At 42.0% G+C, this 12,218-nt stretch overlaps 1 protein-coding gene across 1 annotated transcript in view; it reads right to left on the reverse strand.

Annotated features, from left to right (window-relative positions):
• The window catches only part of nr3c2 (nuclear receptor subfamily 3, group C, member 2), a 78,820-nt gene that overhangs the window by 24,505 nt on the left and 42,097 nt on the right, over window positions 1–12,218 (reverse strand). Inside the window, exons 3-4 of the mRNA XM_063218223.1 lie at window positions 10,863–10,990; window positions 819–935 (exon numbers count right to left, since the gene is read on the reverse strand). Of these exons, the coding sequence (XP_063074293.1) occupies window positions 819–935; window positions 10,863–10,990 (245 nt within the window). The remainder of the gene's footprint in view (window positions 1–818; window positions 936–10,862; window positions 10,991–12,218) is intronic.

Raw genomic sequence — 12,218 nt, forward strand, 5'->3', positions numbered from 1 at the left:
ATTGTGTTGATCGTACAGAGCACAAAATGGACAAAATTATGGTACAATTATAATAATTAGCGTACATCTGGCAACACTGCTCAGATCTCTAAAAAGTAGCAACTGTAGCACTGCCCATTTGTATTATTAACCTAGGCATGTGGGCACGTTTTCTAGAGATCAGCGTGTCGTGCGTGACTTCCAGTGACTTTTCAGCGAGCCAATAGCAACTTTCTGTGATTTATTTTGGCAACACTGTTTAGAATGCATGTAATGTTTTTTTTTTTTAATCATGAAATAGAGCGCTATGTAGCTTGCCGCCACAGCTGTCAATCATTTGTCAAATAGTTGAGGGTTGCTTTAGATATATTCTATTGGGTATTGGTATGGAATGGTGCAAAGGAATTAACACATTTTAACAGAATTACTTTTGAGCTGTGCATGTCAAGCAATTTTATTCCATGCCTAGAAACCAATCAGAAAGCAGATATAATTCCACACATTATCTTTGAGAAAATGCATAGATGGTTCCCAGACTGAATCTCACTGGTGATTTAGGCTGGCAATAGCCAGGCTACCCCATTATCATCACAATCTCAATTATAACTACATTATAAATAGAGCCAAACATCTAGGAAACTTAATTGTGACTAAATACAATTTTAGTAGCATGTGTCTTCGGGATTATGGCTCACTAAATAGTATACATGATTAAATCCTTCTTTAAATTTTGTAAAAAGCACTCTGTCAATCAAAAACAGTGACATCTACACCTATACAAACACCACAATGTCTACCCATCTCTGGATGAAGGCTTAAACCTGAATACTGATATTTACCTCCAAGGTTCATTCCCGCCTGCAAACACTTCCGTACCCGGCATGCTGGACAATTTTTTCGCCTGATCTTGTCAATGATGCAGTCATTCCTCCCAGCACATAGGTAGTTGTGCTGGCCTGCAGAAAGACATTGAAATTCAGTTAATTTTATCTTGGGTGGGGGGGGGGGGTATATAAAAGCCTCACAGACATTTACAAGAAGAACAAATACCTTGTTACCGTGTGTGTGCGTGCATACGTGTGTGTGTGTGTGTGTGTGTGTGTGTGTGTGTGTGTGTGTGTGTGTGTGTGTGTGTGTGTGTGTGTGTGTGTGTGTGTGTGTGTGTGTGTGTGTGTGTGTGTGTGTGTGTGTGTGTGTGTGTATGTGTGTGTGTGTGTGCGTGCAACGCGCTCAAGGCCGCTGGCAGTTTAGGCCGAGCCAGGGACAAAGTCATGTGAAAGGTCTCCCCAACATGGTGCACACAATGTAATGAGTACCCGATTCTGGACCTGTTCAAATAACGACACTTTTGTATGGGCTCTTGTTTCGTTTTCCTATGAACTGGCGAGAGACTTGCATCTTTGCCTATCCTCCCGTCCTATCAGGCTGTTTGAAGCCTTCCTGCGTCTCCTCCTCCTTTCTCTACCCTTGTCACACACAGGCGGGTTCTGGTCACAGACACACATGGGTCAGGTCTGCTACTCCCAAACAGTCTTGACCACTCTCTCTCTCTCCCTAACAATCATGCCGGATTTGTTCGTCTTTTGGTTTCATGACGGTTGTCAACTAATGGGGCATCCCCTAAAATAGATAGAGAAGCAAGTAAACAAATATAGTATGTTAAAGTCATCTGCCACATTAAAACTTTTAAAACAACATTTTTAACAAAAATCTATCTTTTCCACAATTCCTCAGTTTTAGCGCAGCACTATGGCTCTCTGTAATGTCATGGCGATGTTGTTATGATGTAGTTAAGCATTTTCAGCAAGTGAATAGGGTCGCCGGCGACCCCTGCTGCAGTAAGAGGCTACCTTGAAATATACATCACAGCTAATGAAAGTCCTCATCCATTACCTAAATAACTTGGTTCTTGATTGTCATTGGCTGATTTGGCGTTTCAAGTGTTAAAGGGACAGTTTGGTCAATTTCAACATGCAGTTGTATTGCTCACGCTACCCTTGACTTGTCAGTACCTGGTGATGCCACATTTTTCGGCTCAGCCCTTTCCGAGATATGAGCAATTCTAATGGGGGCAGCGTTTGTTTACATTTTTTAAAAATGAAAGATAGGCCAACTCCAAATATTTTCCCAAAAGGTACTGCTGTTTGCTCGTTGTCTGCTGATGTTTTATAACCTTTTGGATGTTTTTGGGAATAAATTTAAAAAAAATGTTGAAATGTAAACAAAGAGCTGCCCCCATTACAATGACCAGGATCTCGGAAACGGCTGAAGAAGAAAAAAAAAAAATCTCAGGCACTGACAAGTCCAGGGTAGTGTGAGCATTACAACTGCATGTTGAAATTGACCAAACTGTCCCTTTAATAAATCAACCGTAAACAAACAGCATTCCAAACGAAGATTCTATGCACATCCAAGTTAGAAGCTTCCGACAGAGACGCGTCAAACTAGCTCGCTGGAATCTGCTGCAGTAAGAGTAGGGAGAACACAGGAAGATGACGTGTACGGCATGCACTATCTATGCTTGGGGTGTCAGTATGACTGCAAAGACAATTCATTCATGTGATCTGTCACGGATACCTCTCGCCTTGCTGAGTTTTTGTAGCATACTTGTGTCTGGCAGTGCGATGAATGCGCATACTGACCAGTGGTGTTGCTCTGGTAACCAACCAACTCCGTGAGGCGTTATAACAGCACTCACTCTCACTCGAACACAAACCCACAGCCTCTTGTGGCTTATTGCCTAAACTGCAGTAGGCCTACCACAAGGAAACATGGAATATACAGTACGTTTCTAGAGTGGTGTAAATGCAATGTGATTAATGGTGTTGTTGCATTTTATGACTTAGTATCACTACAATAGAATTGTAAGCATCGACATTCTGTATCAGTTACCCATATAGGCTACATGAAAGTGTGTTACTTTGTAGCCTAACTCGTAACAAACAACCTGTACTGTACATACTGTAAAAGGACAACAAGTGAAACGCAGCTTATAGTGCAGGGTAGATTTAGTGGGTGCATGACCATGGTGCATTGTCACAGTAAAAAGTATGAAATATGATTGTGCACATTAAAAAAAGGGGGGGGGGGTTAACATCCCCACATGTGAATGGGAGTATGAGGAAAGAAAGATGGGAAAAAGGAAGAGACAAATAACAAACATTAGAATTTTAAATTGAAACAAAAATTTGAATTACACCTAAAGAAGCATGCATGTCAACATACACTGTGACTACAGAAGCAGATCATGATACTCTCCATAGGATTTCATTCAAAACTCACAACCATCTATTTTAGCCAGGTGCAGACTCAAAATGTACAATTTCAATGTAATGAAAGGTTGAAACACACACCGATGACCTCCCTTTTAATCCCTTTTTATTTCGAAATGAAAAAATGAATGTAGTTGCTGCCAAAGGTGGTTCTACAAGGGAGTGTGTGTGTGTGTGTGTGTGTGTGTGTGTGTGTGTATGTGTGTGTGTGTGTGTGTGTGTGTGTGTGTGTGTGTGTGTGTGTGTGTGTGTGTGTGTGTGTGTGTGTGTGTGTGTGTGTGTGTGTGTGTGTGTGTGTGTGTGTGTGTGTGGTTTGCAAATAGCCGTATTACAGTCTGCATATTTGGAGGAGGAGATGCCACTTGTTCTCCTGAATAGGCTTTAGACCAGTACAGGTATATAGTTTGTATTTACTGTATGTAGAAGACACATTATTGCTACTTAATATTGTTTGAGGCATATTGTTTTTCAATAAGTATTGGTCTTCCCAAATACAGTCATCAAACTGTGTGTGCATGCTTGTGTGCGTGCATGCGTGCGTGTGTGTGTATGTTGACTTCAGTTGTTATGCTGCTTGCTTCGTGCACCTGTGTGCAAATGGGCATGAATGTATTTGTCTGTATATTGTATGCTGTTTGTGTGAATGTGTGTTGGATTAGGTCTTGGCTAAGAGTGCGATGACAGTGAGGGTAACAGCCTGAGAATGCTGGGCGCTCTAGTCCCCCTGCTTAGCCCACAGCTAGCCCAATCAGCTCACATATCAGACTCTCATTCCGCTCCACTGCCTCTCTCGCTCGCTCGCTCGCTCTCTCTTCCTCCCTCTCTCTCTCTCTCCCTCCCCACCTCTCTCTCTCCCTCTCCCGCTTCCTCCCTCTCTCTCTCTCACACACACATACTCTCCCTCTCCCCCCACCTCTCTCTCCCTCCCCACCTCACTCTCTCTCTCTCTCTCTCTCTCACACACTCTCCCTCTCCCCCCACCTCTCTCTTTCTCTGTCTCTCCCCACCTCTCTCCCTCTCGCTCTCTCTCTCTCTCTCTCTCTCTCTCTCGCTCTCTCTCTCTCTCTCTCTCTCTCTCTCTCTCTCTCTCTCTCTCTCTCTCTCTCTCTGCGCCTTTCCTTCTCTCCGCCCACACATCCTCTCTTCCGTCCTGGCTTTTGGGCTGCAGGGACTCATCCAACTACTAGTTCTCTGACTTCACTCATATATGAGTTGGTTTGTACAAATCCTCTTTGCATCTCTGATATACATATGTATGTCATTACATACCATACTTGATTTAGCTTTGAATGTCTGTTATATACAACACATTATATATTACATATTGTGTACCCGAGCTAAAATAACTTCAACATGCGTATTATCTTTGCTTATAGTTGTTGCCAGAATTAATAATATATAGACCTATCTGCACTTTAACACTCTCACTTTTAACCATTTCAAAGAGCTATCTAAAACTGCTCAAGAGCTCCAAATCTGTGAGGAAATGGTGTGCTTGAAACCTGTACACACAGTGATGAGAGTACACTTACATACACACACTGGAGTACCTAGAGGAGAAAAAGCTACACACTCAGTGAGTCTGTCTGCCTGCTGCTCAAGCCAAAGGAACTACAGGAGGAGCCCGAGCAGCTGTAGCTCTGCCACTATTTCTGGCTAAATCACATGGCCCTTACATAAGCCCATTTTTCCTGCTCTAAAAAACAGTAAACTGCAACACAGGAAATTCAATGCACAAGATCTCTCTCTCTCTCCCTCTCCCTCTCTCTCTCTCTCTCTCTCTCTCTCTCTCTCGCTCGCTCTCTCTCTCTCGCTCGCTCTCTCTCTCTTTCTCTCTCTCTCTCTCTCTCTCTCTCTCTCTCTCTCTCTCGCTCGCTCGCACGCTCGCACACACGCACACACACACACACACCTCCAAGCCTCCACACTTCCCCTACCTCAGATTTTTGTTCTCTGTTCCTGTTCTCTCTACCTGAATTTTGGAGAAATCAAAATCTAGTGTATAATAACTATAATCTGTCCTGCTTCTTTCTCTAAATTTTGATAGTCATTGTGTCATTGTGAACAGGAATTGTACCGCTCTGAAACATACCGGTAACTGTGTATGGTGTGTCATCAACACCAACACTCTGTAAACTGTATGTACAATGTCAGATGACTGAGTGTGTTTAGACACGTTCATGATCAAGGGCTGTCTGTGTGGGTATGTCACAAAATAACCTCAACTAAGTCATAACACCATTGTCATGAGAGCCATAGTGCTGCGCTAAGGGGTTAACAACAGCTTTCAAACCCATACTGAAGTGAATGGATGGCAATCACTGCGTCATTACAAAACTGGGACGAGATTCACATAGCTGAGTAAAAATGGTCACAACTGCATCTTGTAAACTCTTCAGGCATTGACAGCCTTCAAAACAGCCATTGGGGGACCATTCAAAGACCAAACCGAAGGTCTTTTAAAACTATCTGCAATAGACTATGAAGAAATATTAGCCAGTCAGCATGCCTTGCATCAATTTTCAAGGAAAACACTCTCAGGTTTTTGACCTAGATTTATACTTTGACCGGCAAGAGTGCATAGGCCTCATTGTGGTGGTAGAATTAGCATAAGGAAACAAAACAACGGAGCCGTAATGACAATGACAGTGAGCAAGAGAGGAAATACGCTGTGGGATGTGTGAGTCAGCACAGGGCTATGTCCTCAAACCACAAGTCATATTCATTCAGTAATTCTTTTAGCACTGCATGATGATAACTGCTGTTTTTGTTGTTGAAAGGACTGGGCTAAGATACTCAATTATTGATTAAAAAAGGATATAGATCACATATTGATAATGTATGTATAGTGTTTTAGTGAGGTGCCTAGGCCCTCAGTCCTTTTACTTTTTGTTACATTTGGTCTCTAGAACCAAGAGATCAGATAGAAAGAATATAATTTTTAGCCCATGTTGAAAAAATGATCAAAATCGGAATTATAGTGAAGGCAGGTAAATTGGGCCACTTTTTTGCAAGCCAAATGTGGCTTAATTTACCTGAATTCACCCCCTATATCTTTTTGGAAATTAAAACAAATGATCTTACATTTACCATGTACCTTATATAAACTGATGCAAAAGCCTTATTTTAAAAATTGAATAAAACGGTGGTAGAACGGTTCTGGTCTGACTGCCTAGAGATATTGTAAGAACATTTTTAGCCCGTTTTCTTGTAAAGAGACTTATGAAGACTGTTCTCTGACATGACTCATCACTGGCCCCAGTTTGTTCCCAGTTCTCAAAAGCATTACCAGTGTCAGAGTTTTAGATGGATTGACCTGTACAACCTTTACACCGATGTTGGTCAGGAGAAAGTCAAAGTGGACCAATATCATATTCAACAGTTCAAAGTTCTGGTAAACGCAGAAGTGGTACACATACCCCTGTTTGGGAAACACTGATCAAGGGATACAAGTTAAGATGGTCTCCATTCTTTTCATGTTATGGGGAAAACTTGCAAAATAGTTTGATAATATGTTGAATATCATTGGTTAAGTATTTCGGAAAATGAAAACTGTGAATTAATATCTAATTATGCTGCTATACTTGGTGTACCTGTGTTGTTTATACCTGAGATCAAAGCAGGCCTATTCTACGTCTGTGTCAGTTTGAAGTGGGTGTTGGTTCTATTATCAGATTTAATTTCTGATTGGCACAAGGTGCTATACAATCACATTTCACAGTGTGAAGAATAGTGTCCTCAGATGACTTATGCTTTTGCTCATGGCATGCTGGAGCAGGACTGATTCCCATCTGTATTACAGTAACCATGCTCTGGTCACACACTACTGCAAACATAGCCCACTGCTATAACAAGCCCAAGCCATCACTGTGCTGGCCTCAACGTTCAATAGAGGCCTGTAAACGTCCGCGCAGGAAAATAGACTCGAGTTCTATTTTCAAGGAGCATCGCGGACATGTCCGGTCTGCTGCTCGCGGGCCCGGACGTGCCCCGCGCTTACACTGCGCTCCGGTGTGCAAGGCATCTGTTTTCATGTATTCTAACCGTTTCAGACTAATACATGCCTCCATACACGTTAAGCAGACGTATCGCACTTGCAGTGTGTATGCACCATGAGGATACATGCACACAGGGACGGCACATTTCCTTAACGTCTCCGTGAGCGTGCGAGTCCGAGAGGTTCGCGGGCTGCCTTGTACACTGCACAGTCAACGTCCACGTTCTATCAGCGGGCAGCAGCCATTCATTTTCAATGGAGTCCGCACATTGAACGCGGACGTCCGCGCAGGAAAATGGACTCGAGTTCTATTTTCAAGGAGCAACTCGGACATGTCCGGGTGGGACCGCGCTCCTGTGTGCAAGGCATGATTTGTTTTCATGTATTCTAACAGTTTCGGACTGATAACGGACACGTTCTGTGGACGTACTGTGGATGTCCACGCCGCTGGTGTGAATGCAGCGTGAGATTCCACGCTTTCAGAAAAGGAGTGGCAGCCTTTGTTTAATATCTCGCTATCAGCTTTTTGCCAATCAAGCTATCAGCTATATGCGCAATGTCAGTCCGCACAGCATTATTGATAGGATAAGGTGTTAGGTCAACAATATTTTTTTCTATCCTTGAGATTTGCCATGGCAAGCCACACACTGCTCAAGAGCTACGCAATGAGGGCTGTATGATTGTGTACCAAAAATGTCCATTCAGAAGTTCACGTCTTTCTGTATCTTGTTTTGCCTACTCTTCTAGATCGTGATGCCGTTTTCTGTGTGAACTCAGCTAGGCCTATCGCTGGAAGCAGTAACCATAAGCGCACTGACACTTTCAAAATAAAAGGGAACGAACAAAAGTCATAAAAGACTAAAAAAAACACACCGCCTTAAGCATTAACATTACCGTGTTGTCTGTAACGTTGCCCTGCCCTAGTTTAAAGTCGCACAAAGCAATGTAAATTGCCGCATTGAGTTAAATTTAATATGAGCTACGGTATAACTGGAACAATGAACCTTTCCTGCACATAGTGTAATGACAGCAATGGACTAGGCCTACAGTAATATGAAAAATCTATGTAACGAGGGTTAGCACAGAAAATTGAAATTGCAAAATGGCATAGCGCCACCATGTTGTAGGGGAATGAGCTGCTGATTTGAAATGTGATGTATTTCTTGATAAGATGCTGCTGAACAAACATTTTGCCTGGAAAAAAGAAATGATGCAACATGCCATATTGAGACAACACATCCATACTGTACTTGTAAAATAGAAATGCTCTACAGTGCCAGCTTGTGGTAGAATCAATTATCAATTATCTACCGTCACCAGCTGTAAGCCTAAACATTGGAATTTGCTAAGCTGATTTTCATTTTTGCATACCGATGGCACACCAAAATGTGATAAGTTGCAATGTCAGTTACTTAACGTAGACAAATGAAGGGAAAACGTGCAGAGCACAATTCATAGCTCTGGGAAACTAGCCTATTTTGTTAGCTTGCTAACTAACGTCAAGATCAGATTCCAGTGTATTCCACTTGTCATAAAAGCGAGCTGTTACACCAAACAGATGAACACTAGCCTACCCTAGGTTGCCTAAAACCATTGTGAATAACGGTCTTTACTTTGTAGTGTTGACGTGGTGTAGGGCTACTGTGAGTGTGTATGCAACTTGGAGCCAGCTAGGTTTCTGATGGGAGTCTTTCACATTATATTTCAAACGTTTTAAAAATAGGATGCAGATAATAATTATACCGGGTGTGATATGGAACTCGATTTCATTGCACAGCTCTTTAATAAGTCATGAGGCTTAGTACCTTCTGGATGTGTTTGTAGTGTTTTCACAACACAAGGCGAAGCGACCAAGCTCTTTCTTGCCACACGGAAGAATGAGAAATGTAAACAGTGATGTCACGCACAGATTCCCTTATACTTTCACTTCCATGTCTGAAACTTGATAAGTCTGTGCATCTGACTTTGACAAACAGAAAAGGCGAATTGGGGCAAGGGCAGTATGCACAGCCTTGCACCGTAGATGCAAGGGCCCGTCAACATGGCTTGCGGCTTTAATAGGCTATTCTTTGTAAATGCAATATTGTGTGGGAAAAGGCTAATAGGCCTACAGTAGACCAACTTTGAATCGAGAGAGAGAGAGAGAGGGGGGGGGGGATGTATGCACGATAAGGGATGAATTGGTGAACTAAACTATTCGCAAATGCCAATGCCAGTATCAATCCACTTCACATGTACACAAATATTGGGTGCTGGCAGCAAATCATGAGCACAAAGCCTCAGAGAAAGCACCCTCTATCAAAAAGCATATGCTGTCATACTACCAAATATAGGCCTATTTCACTTTTTCCACAACCTGACTACCACAGCTCAGAATATGTTGCAATTATTTTAAGTAGACTGACTACCTTACCCAGTTTCTTCCTTCCCTAGCACCTTACCTCACTCCCCCTCCCCTTTCCTCTACTCACTCCCTTGTGTGCGGGGTTTGGTCTGGAAGACTGGAGCTCAGCTTACTCAGCACTTCTCCTTGCATTGAAAGTTTCTACCTGTCATGGAAGCACTACTGGCTAATGTACGAGTTTGTCTGTGCACAGTTCTTTAGTTCAGGTTGCTCTTCACCCCAACACATTATGCTGACCACCATGTTTATGAATATTCTGTAAAAGAAACTTGTCTGTTCTCTGAGCATAAAACAAATCCAAAAGAGTTGTGAAGGCAAATGCATAAGAATCCATAGTACCGTATGTCACATCTGCATACTCCTTCAATAACTGACCTCTAAATAGAATACTTTAACAGCCCGATGTGGCATTCACTAGCAAATGCACATGCTGATTCCTTTGTTACTGTACCATACAGTATCAGAAAGTGTATTGATATGGATGGGAATCAAAGATTTGTGGTGAATATTCAGAAAAAAGTAACCTCTGGTCAGTTCTTCAATTACCATACTGGCCCGTGTAACCCTTTGCAGTGGGTTGTTGGACGAATTTTCACGAGGTGTGTGTGTGTGTGTGTGTGTGTGTGTGTGTGTGTGTGTGTGTGTGTGTGTGTGTGTGTGTGTGTGTGTGTGTGTGTGTGTGTGTGTGTGTGTGTGTGTGTGTGTGTGTGTGTGTGTTTGTGTTTGTTGTTGAACTTGACCATCACACTTTAAATGTCCACATCTGCTATAAGGAGAAGTTCTTACTGACATGAGAATTGCACTTAACACTGCTGCTTCACCTACTACACACTACACTTCACCTACTACAACCCCTGCTGACAGTTTACTTGACAACTCAGGGAAACTTTTGTCCTGTTTCACCAAATCTGGGGAGAATAAGAACTAGATTACTAAACTGGAGGCTGCTGATGCCTGAGTGCTATTTAGGTATCCTACAGGGTATCCTTGTAAAGGTATCAATTTGAAGGTATCCTTGTAGATTTCCGCGCATCAAAGTTGTGCAGGCGGACAAAACTCTGCTCATCAAATTGTCAAGTCAGACATTTCTCCACGTTTTTCGTGTTTTCTTTACTGAAAGGTTAGGGTTATAGGGATGGGTTTGAGTCCAGGCACAAACATTACGGTGATCACATATACAGTTTAATCAAAGAGTGAAAAGGTGTCCTACCTTCCACTGCTCTTTTGAAGAATACTTTGCAGCTGCCACAGGTGACCACACCATAATGGCAACCAGAAGCTTCATCACCACATACCAAGCACACCTTGGCTGTTGAGGACGGATGTCTTAATGATGAGCTGAAATGAAAGGAAGCGAAATCAGCTTAAACAATAATCACTAAAGGCTGGACACTTTTACAAGAAAACATTTTTCCTGCTCTAAAAAACAGTAAACTGCAACACAGGAAATTCAATGCACAAGATCTCTCTCTCTCTCTCTCTCTCTCTCTCTCTCTCTCTCTCTCTCTCTCTCTCTCTCTCTCTCTCTCTCTCTCTCTCTCTCTCACACACACACACACACACACACACACACACACACACACACACACACACACACACATCCACACACACACACACACACACACACACACACACACACACACACACACACACACACACACACACACACAAACAAACAAGCAAGCCAATGAAAAGAGGAGATCTATGGAGAGGAGAGGAAAACTAAGAGGAGAATTAGGAATGAATGAGATTAGTTAACCATTTCATAGAGCGTTTATTAAAAGTTTGTTACCAAAATGGCAATGATGATTACCCAAGACCCTTGGTAATGCCAGGATTGCTGTTGTGTTGTAGTTGAACTTTTTTGTAGTTTGCAAAATGATTAGTAGTTTCACAAATACTATATTTTTCATTAGTATTTCCACTACCAATATCCACCACCAATCAATTTCAATCTTCAGTATGACTGGCAAAATGTAATTCTTCATAGGTCTACATAAATAGGTGGATCTTCCCTGTGTCCGCCATTTTGAATTTCCAGTAACTTTCATAGTAGCACGCATACTAGTATTCTTAGTAGGCTAAATATTCAGGAAGAGATTAAATTTGGGAACAATCCAATGAGCTCTTCAATTTCCACAAACATTGAGTTGAATCACAGGCGATCACATCTTCATCCAAAAACTACAATTTCCCATATTTCATTTTTCATATTGCCAATGTATCCTATTGAGATTTGAAACGCATAAAAGGTAGTCAACATGAATGATTAAATACAAAAACAAAGGAGGCATTACTGTACCACTAATAGAGTCTGTTATGTTTTCAGACATGAATGAGAAATGCCACAACTGACCTTTTCATTAGCACCTTTTACAATACAATCATTGAGTCTGTAACAACGTCTTATAAATAGCAGGGACAGAAACATTGTAGCTTCTGCATCCCGCACTGCATCGTTTCCATTAATGTTGCGGATACAAGATCCAATAACCTACTAAATTGTCAAACCGCACTGACATGTAGGCCTACATTGAAAATGAATGGGATGTTATGTCTGGTGAGT

The sequence above is a fragment of the Engraulis encrasicolus genome, chromosome 16, assembly GCF_034702125.1.
Source record: "Engraulis encrasicolus isolate BLACKSEA-1 chromosome 16, IST_EnEncr_1.0, whole genome shotgun sequence".
Classification (NCBI taxonomy): Eukaryota; Metazoa; Chordata; class Actinopteri; order Clupeiformes; family Engraulidae; genus Engraulis; species Engraulis encrasicolus.